At 45.4% G+C, this 16277-nt stretch overlaps 1 protein-coding gene across 4 annotated transcripts in view; it reads right to left on the reverse strand.

Moving 5' to 3' along the window:
- TOGARAM1 (TOG array regulator of axonemal microtubules 1) overlaps positions 1-16077 on the reverse strand; it is a 36748-nt gene extending 20671 nt beyond the window's left edge. For all 4 annotated transcript variants that reach the window (XR_012586600.1, XM_074583621.1, XM_074583620.1 and 1 more), the window contains exons 1-5: positions 14594-16077; positions 3743-3899; positions 2208-2342; positions 1611-1907; positions 919-1184 (exon numbers count right to left, since the gene is read on the reverse strand). Coding sequence is in view for 3 of the 4 variants with exons in the window: in XM_074583621.1 (XP_074439722.1) it covers positions 919-1184; positions 1611-1907; positions 2208-2342; positions 3743-3899; positions 14594-16024 (2286 nt within the window). In the remaining variant the exon portion in view is untranslated. The remainder of the gene's footprint in view (positions 1-918; positions 1185-1610; positions 1908-2207; positions 2343-3742; positions 3900-14593) is intronic.
- Positions 16078-16277: the final 200 nt, after the last annotated feature.

Below are 16277 nucleotides of genomic sequence, written 5' to 3' on the forward strand. Positions count from 1 at the left end.
ATGGGCTCCATGCACTGGGGGATCCCACCAGACAACCCACGCAATGGCCATCTCCAGCTACACCAGCTGCAGAGTATTTCATGGACCAGTAAAGGGAAATGCTACAAGAATTCTATTTAACAAGTCTCATGGGTCACAGAAAGTATGTATTTTTAAAGGTATTAAATATTTCAAATATTTTTAAGTCACAGGTTGATTGGCATGCTCAAAACACTGCCCGCAGAATACACATAACTGGCCCAAATTATTACCAGTGGATTTCCATGTGCAGGAAGGACGCTGACCTGCCAAGCTTAACACCAAACGGGTCCGTGCCATATCAAACAGCTGCAGGTGACACCACACTCACCCAGCTTCACATCAGCTCTTCGCATTTTACTCCATGAAAAGCCGACCGAATTCTGTGAGAGCTGGGACAGGCCGGACGGGTATTGAGGACAGCGTGGGTATTGGGGACAGCCTGCTTCAGCAAAGCCGGGAGGCCGAGGACGCTCCCGGGCTGAGTCAAATCAGTTATTCCTTATTTTGTACCCTTTGCTATAACTAAAGAGAAGATTACTACTTAAACCTGGCATGAAATTTAACATGAATTCCAGATAATGAGGACAGAAGCTGTATAAAGGCCCATAGCTTTGCCTGGGTACGACAGAAACTGAAAACGTTATGGCTTTGGCTCTGAGAAAAACAAGGGAAATTAAAGTGTCTGGAACACACAAAGCGTGCTTCAACACTCGTATTTATTGCTTGACTTAGCTTCTATCAGACACCCAATGGTACCTCATTGAAAACCTGCTGTACTGATGAGAGTGTCACAAAATTTAAGTCAGAAACACTATTTTCTGGCTCTTGTTTAGGAAAAAAAAAAAAGCTTACAATATATCAACTGTTAAAAGCGTGTTATGTCACATCTAAACCAACCTCTTCTTGATCCACCTCCTCGTCATCAACACTGAGCTCCGAAAGATCAGCCGCAAGCTTCCTGTCCACTTCGTTCAGCCACGTGTCCTCACACTCCTGCTTTCTCCACTTTGTCAGCTGTAATTCCACCCTGTCGGGCAGGGGGCTGGCCAGGCGGGGAATCGGGGGGACGGGTCTGGCCCCGGCCAGGCTCCTACTGGAGGCCGGGTGTCTCACCAGGGTAGGTTTCAGCTGCAGAGGAGAATGTTTCTCCTGCACGTTCTCCCCTGAAGAAGACACGAGCAGATGTCAGTCCTTGGGGGGGTGGCAGGAACACAGGACTCGCCACAACAAACTTCATGGCTCGTTTCTGTATCACACCAGAAAACTCCTTGTACAATGAAGTGAGCGTTAAAAAACATACTTATGCGCGCAATTTTATTTACTATTACAAATACATTTCAAGGACATGTTGTTTGGCCAAGTATGAGCAAATCTGAACAAAACCAGCAAGAACATAAAACCAGCTGTACTGAGTTGGGCAAAAGGCCTGTCCCCTAACAGGGTAATTAACCAACTCGTTGGTTTGTAATTGCAACTGGGGCATTGCACAACCCCCACTTCCCTGCCACTGTAGGTTTTCTGACCACTGCTTCAAGCCGCTCAAAATGCAAACCTGAAATCCGTTGTCATTATACTGACAACATTCCTACCTGTATTGTCTCCTGACTTTGGACTGAGAAGCTGCTTCTGTGAACCAGGCTTAGGCAGTCCTTCAAAGCTTTTAAGAGGCCAGGAGTTGGAGAAGCTCATGGTACTGTCTTGTGACTTCTTTGGAGAGTGGGCTGGAGAGGAGCCGTGCTTTGGGCTGCTCCTGGGTGACGGCAGAGGGTAAGAGGGCAGGATGAAGGCTCCCTGGCTTGAACTAGGGCCTTGGAAGGACATGGTATGCTCTGCTTGATTGCAAAAACTTCTCTGGGTCTTGCTGGAAAAATTTAGGCTGCCACAAACTGAGCAAAGAAAAAGAGAATGGTATTTGTGGCAATTTGCCTCTTTTAGAGCTCCTATAATAATAATTTACAACGAAATAATACACCTTCTAGACAGTCAAAACTGAAGGTCAGCATTTTAACCAAGCAAACAGACAAATCAGCGTATTTCATTTTCCAAATTGCACTGGCCCTCAAAATATCAACTTCCTTTTTCTTCATTTGATCAAATGAGTTTGAACCTAAGCTATTTTGCAGTCATGTTTTGAAGAGATATTTTTAAAAAACGAATGATGGAAGTAGATTGAACATGGCACATACCTTTGTCTTGTTGACAGTTATTTAATCCCAAAAATTGTAAATCAGAGTCCACACTGCCACTTTTCCCACGTGTCTGTGTGTATCCAAGCGTTCCACATTTCCCTGAAATTTGCGGCTGATGAGAGCCCATAGCACCTTTCAAAAGAAAAACACAAATAACTCGATAAATACTTAACATTCAGTAATTCAATGAGAAATGGGCAATAATATTTAACAGCGAATTAAGACTCTAACTTTCAGTGCAAAATATAACTCCTTTGAAAGTCTTTAATTCAAGAGTTTCTAAGCAACCTCTTAATGCTCTTGACAGGCACGAACTGGAAAAACGGTTGGCTGTTCTTGCAAGGCACTTTTCCAACTGAGAATTGTAGGGGGTCAGAAGAAAAACCCAGAACAATCCCCTCTTTGGATATATGCCAATAAAGGGAAGACAACACCTTAAAAGCCCCAAACGCAGTGAGTTTCTTTAGCGTGATGTCACTGCTAGCACAGCAGAGAGCAAACTTTGCATGCCACATGTATCAGCGCTCCTCTGACAAAGCCGCGAATACAACCTGCTGCCAAGGGAAGGGAATAAATCAGGTCTGGTCTTGCCCGCTCTTTTCACATGCCTTTTGGCTATTAAAATCCAAATCACTGAATCAATGTTGCTAGTGTACATTAAGTGGAACACCGTACCTACAGTCTTCTACAGACCTGGTTTTGAAAAGCAAGACATTTTTCATTTTTTTAAAATGAATCTTTAGAGCTCGCTCTTCAGCCAGCTTTCTACCCTAGCTGCTTATACAAGGCAAAAAAGGGTAATATGCAAATCTAGAATATTTATGCCCTGATCTGCTCTCCTGAAGAGACCACCATACATAAATATGACCTTCCCAACATGCCATCCAGTTTACGGTACTTCATTCCCTGCTGCCACTATCAGCTAACTCTTGACAGCATACTTTTTAGGATAATAACTGCTATTCTAGCCAACAACATATTCCTGCTCCAAAGTCAGTAAAATTCTGTGTCTCCTCTTAATTTACTGCTTTATCTGCAATTCATATTGTATTTTACAGTGTGAAAGAAGGTTGGTTGAATTACTCTGTTGCTGATCTACATGGTGCTTCTTTTCCCTAATTCCACAAAAGCACCAGACAGCTCTGTATCTCAGGGACCTCCTGAGCCCTTCTGTTCAATACATCCCTTTACACAACCCACTAGTTCTTTTTGGCCTTGCTGTCTGCAAAAATAGCTGATTTATAAACTCTCTGGGGTCTATCTAAACTAGTGAAAATCTGGAAAAGAGAGGTCTCAGTCCTGAGCTGGCAGACACTTGTCCAGGGGCAGGAGCGGGATCGCTGCCGCTTGCTTCAGCTGGAGACACAGCGCTGTGCCCAGTGCTCAATTCTTCTTAGTAAATGAAAATAAATAACAAAACAAACAATCAACGAACGATAAATAATGCTCACGAAGCTACAAATTCATGCTCAGGTTCTTCTACATCTATTTTGTAAACAGCAGATCAAACACTTTTCTGTGTAAATACTCACCAGCACAAACAGAAGAATGCTCGGAGTTAAAGTCTATACTATTCTGAAATAAATACCTTGAAGCTCTTTTTCTACTAAAAAATAACTCATCACTGACTGGTACTCCTTGAGGGGGCCTTAACTTTGGAGAATGAAGAAAATCATTGGACGTAGAGAACTGCAGGAAAAAAGGAAAATAAAGAAACAGTCACGTGCGGGAAATGAATGCACAAGCCTTTTCGGTACAAACAGCAGAAATACCCGCGTGACTTTGTCACCTAGACCCCACCGCAGCCCAGAGCTGTTTGTTCGCAATAAAGCTCCACAAACCACTGTCAATATGTTTAAGAAGACACAACTGATGGAAAATAGAGGTTTTTCTTCCCAATCACTTAGATAATGAAAAGCCAGAGAGTGTGTACATGAGCTGTATCTTCCACCCACAGAAGAGAATGGGATTCATCATGCATATACCCGCAGAGAAATGAACAAGGAGAGCAAAAAGCAGAAAGGCTCCTATAAAAAGACGAACGGAGCGCAGGGCTGGTGGCGGTGGGGCAGCACAGGAGCTCGCAGGTCCAGCTGTCCCTGCCCCAGGGACCCACTGCCCGGGCAACCACAGGGGTGGGCAACGGGAGCCACGGAAGGCACCGAAGTGAGTGCCCATGACCAGAAACCGCCTAGGCATGGGCAGATGCTCCGCTGCCATATTCCATGGTGGGCTGTGTGCCCTGTGGCAGAGGTGCCATGGCATGGCGAGGAGGACAGAGGTGTCCCCAGCGCCATGGGTACCCGCGGGGCTGTGGCACGGTACGGGTGACTTCGACCTTGTCCCCCTGCAGCTACCTCGGGGCGGGTAACTGCCTAAACCCTAACCACTACCTGAATTTTAAAAACAACTAATTCTGTTTTCCAACAACTATTTTCCAGGCCAATGGGTCAAAACCTCAGACCCTTCACACAAAAAAACTCAGAGAATTTTTTGAAACCTCGCAATGTAGCACAGAGCGCCGTGGCTCATCAATACAAACTGCCTGACCTCCTCTGTTAATAAAAGTCAGTTGACTTTTAAATGCAAAACATGCTGACGAACGTTTTCTTTCCCCAGCTGCCTGATACTTCAAGTATTTTAAGCATTAGAAAGCATTTTAATTGGTTTCCAGTTCTCGCTCTAATACATGTTGACACTATTCACACTGAAGGAAAAAAAAAAAAAAACACAAAAACTGGTAGAGAGTTGCACAAGTTGTCAATTTCAAAAATTAAACACTAACATTTTGAATTATGTGCATTAAGCTATGTTAAGTGTTTAAACAGACAGCAGTTACTTGAAGTGTGAAAAAAGCATGCTTCGGATTTACTCTAAAAGCTGTACCTGGTAACATCTTGTACTTGCACCTTGTAATGAGAACCAGTTATAATTAAAGGAAAAATCTGAATAATCTAAATACTTAGCAAAGAAAAGATCATGCTTTAAATATAGGTTTCTTGCTTTCTGATTTAAGTAGTAAAATCAGTAATTTAAATCATTTCCAGGCTATATTAACTCTGCTCTCCCCTTTCACAGACAAGGCTCCACACTGAGGTCAAAAGAGAAGTCTGAACAGAAATGGAAATATTTATTCAGTATTGGAAAGAACAGCATCATGTTAAGCCTAAAAACCTCCGTTAGTCAATATACTGATTGTGTGAGTGTAGAATTTGTAGTCTAATGCACACATAGGACATTCATTTATAAAAATATCTATTTTTAAATCCACTGAAGATCTCAGTTCACCACAAAGATGGATTCTGAAACTGGGAACTCCACACAAACACTTGCACTATGAAACCGCCGCTCTCCGTTAGCTCGTAATTCACTTTCCCCTCACTTCACAGCCTGGCCCGCACAATGCAACCTGTGTTCGCCAGTGAGAAACCAGTAACGGCAAACTGGGCAGGGACATGGCACAGCCCACCCTGCGGAGCAGCTGGTGGCCGGCCCTGCTCAGTGCCCGCGCACAGCAGAGAGCGCGCCGTAATGCCACAGACTACAACGCCAAATGACTGGGTCAAATAAACAGCAGCTAAATGCTCTAATATCTTGATGAGGTTTAATTTCATATTTCATATTTAATGGGTGTTCACAAAAGCATCACAAAATTAAGCATGGCCAGGATTTAAAACTTGAAGCGGCACAGTCATGAGACGACTAGCATGGCTATGAGCATATTCTAGTTGTTTTTAGATCATTATAACACTTATTTTGTCACACAAGATCTTAAAAATAGATTTTTTTTTTATGGATATAGAATATAGACAAAAAGCTTTAAGAGCTTCTGCAAAACCTTCAGGTCCCTTCCAAGTAAAGAAGATTCACAACACGTTAGCAAGATATAAGCCAAGAGAAATTAAATCTCCCCACCCTACCAATGAGACTCCTCCTGAAAAAAATAATTTTCACAATTCAAACTTTTAAATTATGTACTTTTAATTCTGCTCCTTCTAACACTGCTCTCCCTTAAAAAAGAAAAAAATTAACTCACACATAGTACCTGTTAGCAGTAGATAAACAAGTGAAGCAGCAATTTGCCTGTATTTCCATTTAGTGCTTTAAAACCCCAAGCGGTTCCCAAAGGGGCGGCTGCTCATCCCCGCACCAGGTGCCAAGGTACACAGCGACGTGGCCACAGGCTGGAATGGAACAGCCTCCTCTTCCTGGGAGGGCTTTTGTGGTTAAGAAAAATGGCAAAAATTTCATCTTTACTTACAAAAATGCATGCTGCAATTCAGTGTTCGGCACTGCATTTCGTGTGCTCCAAGTTCGGCAGATGTGATCCACGTCAGCTGCAGAACAAGGCGAACTCTCCAGTGCGCAGCATCTTAAGCACATCCACCAAAATGCTCAAAAGCTTAAAACTTTACATAAAATCTTCCTCCCTGAAAGCCAGTGCTAATGCAGGACCCGCCTTTTTAATTGGCCTTCAGGGATTAGACTCTCACTTAAAACATTTGTGAGCAACCGCTCAGTTCAATGCATACAGCAGCAAGTGACAATTTAAGGAGCCTTGCTAGAACATGGATCATCTGGATCCCATTTTTAATGAAGATGGCAGCAGGAATCCAGCGGGTAGGAAACACTTTAGCAAGACCAGAGCAGGGATTAAGAAGTTTCACGAAGAATAAGAAACAAGTTCTGATTGCTGGATATACAGCAAGAACAACAAGTTAAATGACAGGAGTGGTAGTGGTAACACTCCACGCTATGCCGGCTTTTTATCGCCCAGGTACCCTGAGGAACACTAACTTTACTTTATAAATGAGAAATAAGAACAGCAGCGGAACGGGTGAAGTGATTCGTTCCAGCAGGTGAGAACTTGGCACTCCTGCGATCAGCTGGATAGAAAACATCGCTTTCCATCTACACATCTTTCAGTTCGTAAATGAAAGTCCTACCTGTACAAAGTACTTACGCCCTATTTTTCCATACAGACAAAACAATATATGCAGAAGGAGCAAGTTGCACAACGTTGACATGATTGTACAACTTTGCTCAGTTGCTGCAATCCCAGTTACAGGAATAAAAACCGTCTGCTTTCTCATATAGAAATTATAATTACAGCAATTATAAATTTGCTAAACACAGGCATGCAGGGTGGTGGCAAATAAATGCAAACCTAAAGCTGCCAGATTTTTCTCTGAAGTAGACGGCAGATGTTGGCAAAAGGATTTCTCAAAAGGTTTCAGGTTCATTTAAATTCCACTAGTATCACCAGTGTCAGAAAACAGAGATCCACCACAAGAAATAGTACCTTGGCTACCACAGCCCAGCCCTGGCGAGTGACCCAGCACCGACAAACGCTCAGGTCTTACATCCCCGCCCCAGCTGAGCAGTGGCACTGGATGAGCTGAAAGCTCCTTCTAATCAAATACCCAGCGGCCACCTACAACCTGCTCCCAGGGAAGAGATCGACAATAACACAAATATATAACGTTATCTCCCCAAAATACTCTCCCCGCCCCCAGAAAAACCATGGTTCCCACCCCAGAGGCTGACACCTCAACTCCCAGTAGAAGGGCAGCGTTACCCTGTGGACAGGTCAGCCCATATGGTCCTCTAATCCTCGCTATCGCTGCGGAAAACAAAGAGCATTTGTTTCATAAAACTAATTTCCCAGATCATTTGAAACTCACTAAGGTCTCCATGAAGTCCAGCTATTTAGTTCTTTGGTTATCAGATCAGTATGCAAATGGGGAATAATTCCACACACATTGCCAAACAGCGCAGTTCTGTGAAACTGCACGTATTTCACGTTTACTTTGCAACATGGCTTAAAACTTCAGTAAAATGTTCAAATGCTCTTGCTTCCCCCCGAAGGGCACTGCTTTCAACAGCAGGTACAGGGACCCAGAGCACGTATGTTTCACAGGGGAGAAACACGAAGGTAACTCTTATCCTGCAGTAACTACTGGGCATGGGATGTTTTACATCCCGCACACTACATTTTCAGGGCAAACACAGGCAGGTTTAGGTACCAAAAGCCCAGCGAGAAACTCCAGCACAGGCAGCCAATTTTGTGGCAATCAGCTCATTCATGTTTCAGCAGGGCAGCGCAGACAGTGGGGTCTACGGAGTGAGTAGCATTTAGGTTTCTAAAAATTGCTTTTGTACCCCAAACTGCAGAGTGGTTTTGTTCCGATAGCTTGCTTAAATTGGACTGGTAGAAGATGAGGATTAAAAGGGGAACAGAGGGTTGCCAGTGCGGTGCTCTTAAACTCCTTTGTGTGACCTCTCACCAATGGCACAAACCATTGGAGAATGCAACATGTATCGTCACAGCAGCTAATTCCAATTACTTAACGTCAGCACCCAGAAGACCAGCAGATCATGTCAAGTCCTAATGAAAACAACATCAACATTTACTTCAGAATAGGATCTGGTCTGGTTCAGATTGCAATTGTTTACACTTTCCAAGGCTAAATCCAAGCAACAGGAGCAGACACAGTACATCAGCGTCTCCAGGGCAGCACCTTCAGACAACTCAATCCATTGGATTTACAGATAACAAACCGAATATCGCCAGCCTGGCTCTGCCAGCTTGGACTAGAAATGAATGGCACCTTACAGAAGTACAAAGGAAAATACTAATTTATAACCACCCTGTGTTGCCAAGTAGTTCCTACATCTAGCAAACAAAGCATTCCTCTCCTCACCTCCTCATCCATCTCCTCATCTAGCTCCTCCTCATCTAGCAAACAAAGCGATGCTGTTATAAGGCTCCTCTAAGTACATGCTTCAGAATGTAAAACTGCAGGTACTTTTTTTTAAAAAAAAAGTTACCATTTTATTAATTTAGCTAGAAAACAGAGAAGCTTCAGCCTACCGATGCAAGCCAAGTGGTGACACCAACTACCTGTCCCATGTAAGGAGGAGGAGGTCAGGCTACTCCAATTTGGCTTTGGAAGAGGGTCGAGTCAAAGGCAGAGCCTGTCTGGTAGCTTTGACAGATGTGTGGAAATGGAAAAACTGAAGTGCCATGAACAGTTACTAAGCTGTAAGCCTTCAATATCCATATATAAAGCACTGAAGCATAAAATCGTGCACTTTAACCAACCGACACTAGTTGTCAGAAATAAGACTCACAGATGAAATAAAGACTGGTATAAATACTTTATTTAATGACCTTTTTGAGGAGTGTGTGCGGTATTTTGTAAGCGCCCCTGAAGGCAGAACACTGCTGAGCTGTCACTGGTGCAAAACTCTGTGCCTGCGTGACTTATCCCAAGTCAGCCGCAGCATTGGGGCATGGTGGCTCCTCCGGTGACCAAACAGTCCCGCTGCACTCACCGCATCTCTCTGGACACTCTCTGGCTCCGAAAGAGACAGCTGGAGGCACTGGTTTCCCGAGAAAGGTCCTACAGTGTTTACCTGCCATGCTTTCTTCTGCTGTTACAACTAGGGAGAGGACTCCTTTCTGAGCGCAGAACAAGGGCATCCCCTGGATGTCAAGGCGGTGGCAGTTCAAGCCTCTCTCACTTTAGAGCTTCTCACTAAGGGGTGCGTAAGGCTGAACATAACTACGGTCTCACACTAACCTACAAACTAAGAGAAACTCTGCGCTTGCATCTCTAGTGCTAAGCTAACCATCATTAGCTGGTGACATCTTCACCGCCCGAGGTGGCAGCCACGCGTGTTACCACCCTCACAGCTGGACTTTGTGCAGGACAGACACGCTTGGTTATGTTCTCGGCAGAGCCAGATCGCCCTTCTGAATCCTGCGGCATCACTGGCAACCGTAATTTACAGATGGGCACGAAACAAATCCAGTTTCAAAGGACTTCAGAGGTTACAGAGAACTGTTTCATCAAGAACCCAATTTAACATCACTGACAGAAGCTGCATTTAAAGACAAACCCTTGAAGGCAATGTGCTTTACCTACATTACATTTTTAGTACACATTAACTTACACATGTTTTACCGTACATCTTATCTGATCAGGAAAGTCTAGACATGGCCTTGGACAATCACTGTGTAACATGACCCTAAAAACACTAGTAGAAAAACAACTTTAAACATTAATCTAATTTCATGCATCCTTTCAGCCACAGAATGACTCCAAAAGTTAATTTTTAAGCAAATTCACTTCAAAGGAATGTCTGAATTAATAATTAATTTTTTACATTTACATGAACAAGTTGACTACCCGAATTTTATGCATCATATACCTTACTGAAAAGAGTTAAAAAGAGATACAGGGCTAACTTTATTTCTCTCCCCCGACTTTGATTGCTAAGTGCCCCAAGGAGAGGAGCTTTATTTATACAGCTTATGGCAATCTCTTTCAGTTAACAAGGAATGTCTTCAAGAACAGGAAACACCGTCCAAGTTCACTCGTCCCAGAGTGCCTTAAGTGAAAACACAGTTCACCTACTTGCACCGAGGATACATACACACCAGGAGATAAAAGCAGCCTCGTGGCACGGATGTGACAAAAGAAGCACCATCAAGAAGCCAGCACATACTGTACCAAAAATCACAAAGCCAGATAAAAAGACGTTCCCTGTCCTGGAGAGCTTTACAATCCATTAGACAGACGTAACAAGTAGGATAAGACAAATGATCGGGATGTGAGGACAGGGTAACAAAGCTGTCAGCAGACAGCGATCAGATATTTCAATACTTAAACCACCGTGCTGTTTAAAGTTCCATTACAGAAAATGTGGGTCTAGCCAATAGGACTCGATATTGAAAAGAATTCATTTCATCCTAAAATCAGGTCCTTGGTCACAAAGACAGCTCTCCAGGTTCTACCAGCTGCACAGATGAGCTCTCCATTGACCATGGGGCTGCTTAAACAATCACTGCGTAGGCAACTAAAATGAATCCCTACTCTTTTTCTCCTTACGCGCAATGATGAGCAGCCTTCCCTTCTAATGAAAAGCCTCCCTGACACACTACTTTTTTAAACAAGGCTCTTCCTTTCCTTCACAGAGGCCAAAGATGTGGCAGCTACATTAAATCATGCTTTTATCTTGCACTGGAGCACTGTTACAGTCAGACCTTATCTTTACCGATATCGAAGTAAAAAGGAATCATTGGAAGTTGAGAAATTGTGTGCCAGCACTATTTCAGAGAGACAAACAAGTGCTCTTGGGCTGAACCAAATCTTTCAAACCTGACGAATGCAAAATATTAGCTGCTGAGTTGTATCAGGCTTCAACTGTCTCTTTGTAACTACAGGAACAACGCTTTTGACATTGTTCACATCAGGCGACCCGTTACCACTAAAGCAAGCTGGTAACGCAGGCGTAATTCTGGTACCGCGTTCATCTATGTCCAAGTCAAAATTGGTAACTTTCAAATTCTATCAAACGTGACATCAAATGTTATTCTGGTCGGTACTTACCTGCATGGAAGCAAAAACCTATGTGGAGAGGAGTTATGCTTCAGTGTAAAAGAAATTCTGGTTAACTGAAGGCTTTTGGTTATTCAGACGTCTTTCAAGTAGAAGTGCACAAGGAACACTAACATGTTTCCTTTGGTAGGGTGGAACTGATGAAGTCTTCAAATTCTGACACCCCAAAGTTATCGATGTGCTTTCTACCAACTTAAATATGCAAGAAAACAGTATAAAATGGAAGTGAGAGGCAAACAGAACAAGTCAGAAAGCAGAGGGAAGAGATAAGAGCAAACAGATCTCTATGAGGCACAGGATACCTTAGAAAAACAGTCATTAGATGCAAAAAAAAAAGTTCTTATTAAAAAGGAACAAATACAGTACATGACAAAAAGGATTTTCTCCCTGTAGAAATATTTTCATTATCACCTACTGTATAGTGTGTGGCAGCAAAGCAAGGCTGGTTAACTTCACAGCTGGAGTCCCCGCAGGGCGGCAAAGAGAAAGACATTTGGGAAAGTAACCTGCACCAATAGTCATGAGCAGCTCCTGCTCAGAACGACACTTTTACTGAATAAAGGCTGAAACTGATTCTGTTCTAATTCTGAAAAAAAATACATGGCACAAATATAAGTTCTGTGTCTGTTCAAAAGTAGGAACAAAGTGAAACACTCACCATAATACACAAGGATGTAAGAAGAAAGACGATCACAAAAGGAAAACATTAATTTTAGCTTGAAGTATTTGTGTGATGTTATGTAATTGGAAAATGCTTCCAAGGAGACAAGGAGAAAAACTGTCATCCCACGATTCAGTCACAGAGACAAATGCTGGGATGACGAAGAGACGGGCCCAGTGGCTGTCAGACATAGGAAGTTGATCTGGAGGTCTTTGTTTTTTCCTGTTAGGCTTTACATACGGGAGGTAACCAGCTGTCTTACATGAGAGGTTCCTGCTTATGATTTGCCCACCTTTGACAGTAATACTATAAACAAACCCAAAACCCCACACATGCACACTCAGCACTCCAGATCCCCAGCAGCCAAGCTGGTTTTCATCCCAGTATTATGAGATGGGATTTACGCCCATGAAGTTCATACTACACATATAAAAATACATATAGTCTAGCATTTATCATACTAGTATCAAGGATGTTCCCTAGTAAACCCAGTACCTCATTATGACTGCCTTGAAGCCATGAATATATAACTATTTCCCCAGGTCAGATTTAACTTGAAGTTCACACCATTTCTAAATGCCCTTTACATACACAACAAAACAGAAACCATAAATTAATTGCTTTCTCTCCCTCTCTCCAGGGTTGGAAACTTTGGGTGATCCTCCCAATAATTTACAGGGATAAACACGTACAAAAATGTTAAAAAAAAAACAAACCTAACCAAAACCTCCTTTTCCACAGCATCTAACTGTGACCTGGAGAGAGGGCTGGCTCAGGCAGAGGACCTTCTACCATTCCAAGCAACACCCAGGTTTTGGCACGTGCGTTGGTTTGCTTTTTGTTCGCAGTCTACAGAAAAACACAAACCCAGCCAGCCGCAAACAGCAGCAGTACAGAACTCATCCCAGATTGCCAAGAGAATGGTGGCAATTAACTATGTCTTCTACAAGTTGTATTAGTAATACTGAAAAGCTGTTTCAAAAAGAAAAACCTTCTTGCTCTAGAGGTGTTTCCTCCACAAGTTGTTTTGCAGACCCTATTTGCTTTGGCAATAACCCAAGGGAACTCAGTTGCCTGATTCATTAACTCAAAAAGATACAGATCTCTTTAGGAATCTGAATAAAGGTAATACATACACCAACGAAGGACACGAGCCTGTGTGCATGCACATATATACATGAACTTCAAGGGGTTTACTGTACAACAGTGTTAACTCACGTTTCTTTTTATTAAAAGACTTCATTAAAAGCTAGCCTTCACAAAGTAGCACTGCTCATGACTTCATCCAATACAGGAACAAGTTACTAAGCAACTAAGAATTAGATTCTGAATACGTAAATGTGGTAGTGAGGAAGTCTATTCTATACAGTTTTTGATGTTCTAAAAAGATCCACTCGCTTAAACTCACTTGCTGGAGATCAAGTTATGTTAAATTAAACCTGTTCAGTTAAAAAAACAAACAAACAAAAACCAAACAAACCCAACTCCTCGCCCCCCCCCCAAAAGAAACAAACACAAAAAAGCAAAAAACCCACCACACACAGATACATGTCTTAAATGCACAGATGGTATCTAAACCAGATGTCACAGAACAGAACCACTGCAAAAGTAAAAGGGAACTGAACAATTTTTTAAAGGTTCCTTCCCTTTGCAGCTGCCTACATCATCAATAAGTGATAAAATCAAAACTCGGGTCGATGAGAATTGCTATTTCAGCCTGACCTACATTTTTCCTAGTTGAATCTGACTGAGGAACAAGAGCCACATAGACATTTGGCAAACCCCAGGTTTTATTACAGGTCAGCACGCTGCCAAAAAGCACCGCCTCAGCCCCACTCCAGAGCTCTGCCTTCAAAGCCTGAACTGAAGCAATTTGTCAGTTTTCTTCCAAACAGCTTCTGTATTGAGGAAACCCTCTGCAGTCAGTCAGGTACTCTCAAACACAAATATACAAACAGAAGCTCTGAAATAGCTTCCCCACTCTTCCCTGGGTATTAGCTTGCCATTGTCAGAGACGGGTCACTAGGGTTAGACTTAAGAAGTGCTTCACGGAGTCCATCTAACTTAAAAAAAAAGATAGGTTTTTTTGTTAGTGATTCGTTATCTGGTTCCTACTAGTGTTAAATGTGACATAAGGACTTCTCAAATTTGCCTTCCGAGATCAATGTACGTATAGAGACCCTTGCACACAAAATATCAGCAGTATTAGCCATACCTCACAAGTACCTGACACTGAATAAGCCTTTGACATCTTTCAAACCCCCCTTTGGAACATGCCTTGGAATAAATGAGCCCAGTGAGCTATGAGTACATACCTGCTCCACACCCTTTGTGAAAGGCATCTTGACTCCTGAACCACCTTCCCTGTCTCCAGCATGCTCATTTTCCCAAGGCAGCTTGTTTTTTCCTTTACCCGCACTCAAGACTCTCCTTGGACTTACTCCTTGATCGACATATGCATCATGCAAGCTGGAGTTTTGCAGAGCATCATCCCTTGCATGACACCCACAGTAACTGTGTGCACTCTGAGTCCTGTTGCCCATCAGCAACCACTCTGTATCTGCACCGGGGGGTAAACAGGACCCCCTGTTATGACCAGATGAGGGCAAGGGCACAGCGTACTCTACAAACCCTTGGTCAACTAGCTTTGGCAAGGTCTTCCTGGCCAGCCTGGCCTGCACCGCATGCATCACCCCATCCCCGTTGTCCTCAAGTTCCACTGCATCCACCGCTTTGAAGAGCAGGGTGGTTTTGTCTGGGCCCATGGAAGACGCCAGCACAGCAAACGCCTCCATGGCAGCATGCCGAACCCTGCGCTTGCTGTCCACCAGTGCTGGAGCCAGCCCAAACGCCAGCTTGGCCAAGTCCAGCTCCTCACTAGGGTAAGTGAGGAGGGCCACGATGCAGATGTTGACCACCTCCTCCCGGACTTTGGAGTTCTTGTGCTGCAGATGCTCCTGCTGCAGCAGCAGGCCCAGCACCGGCTGAGGACCCGCTGCCTTCATCAGCCGCAGGAACAGGCGGTTGTACTCCTGCCGGACGGCCAGCTTGTTGTCCCCCAGGACTTTAGCAGCAGCAGAGACCAGAGGTGCCAGGAAGGGCTGGACCTGGTCACCCAGGCGCAGCGCCAGCAGATGGATCACCTCCAAAGCCCCGAGCACCACCTTGAAGTTGGAGTCGTCGAGGAGGGTGTAGAGGAAGCTGATGAGCCCCAGGAGACTGGGGGCCGGTGTGGAGGTCACTGCAGCCTGGCTGGCACCCCCAACCACCCTCTTCAGATCCTCCACGGCTTGCGTGCGGTTCCTGTAGTCCTCCTGGTCCAGCAGCCGGGCGTGCAGCTCTGGCGGCAACAGCCCCAACTTCAGGCCGGTGCCGCCGGGCTGGGTCGGGGGCGGCGGCGCTGTGCCCTCCCCCGCCGGCCGGCCCTCGGGCGGCAAGGGCTGGCCACCGGCCTCCCCGGGGCCGCCCAGCTGCCAGGCCAGGCTGCGGGAGAGCTCACCGAGGCCGCGACGGGCGGCGGGGGGCGGCGTGAGGGCCCGCAGGGCGGCGGGGGGCGGCCGGGGGGGGCGGCCGGGCCCGCGGCGCCGCCCGCGCAGTACCTCTCCGCGCAGCGCCGGCCGCGGCCCCCACGGCAGCTCCACAGCGACGGCGGCGTCACCCTGTCCCACCGCCCGCCCGCCGCGCTGGGGGCCGGCGAGCTCCTCCATGGCGCGGGCGGACGGCGGCAGGGCCAGGGCGGCGGCCATGCCCCCACCCCAGCAACGCGCCGCGCACAACACCGCCGTCGCCAGGGGCCGGCCGAACCCCGCCTGCGCGGCGCCAACCACCGCGCGTCAGGAGGGGGGCAGTGATGGCCGGCACAACGCCTCGCCGCCCCCCACCTCAGCCGCCGGCGCTGCAGGATATGAACGCGCCGCTGCAGAATTCGGGAACCATGGGGCAGGAGAGGGAGGCGCCGGCGCCGCGCCGCCGGTGAAGAGGAACGGCCGCCACCCCCCG

This window comes from Larus michahellis, chromosome 4 (genome assembly GCF_964199755.1).
Source record: "Larus michahellis chromosome 4, bLarMic1.1, whole genome shotgun sequence".
Taxonomy (NCBI): Eukaryota; Metazoa; Chordata; class Aves; order Charadriiformes; family Laridae; genus Larus; species Larus michahellis.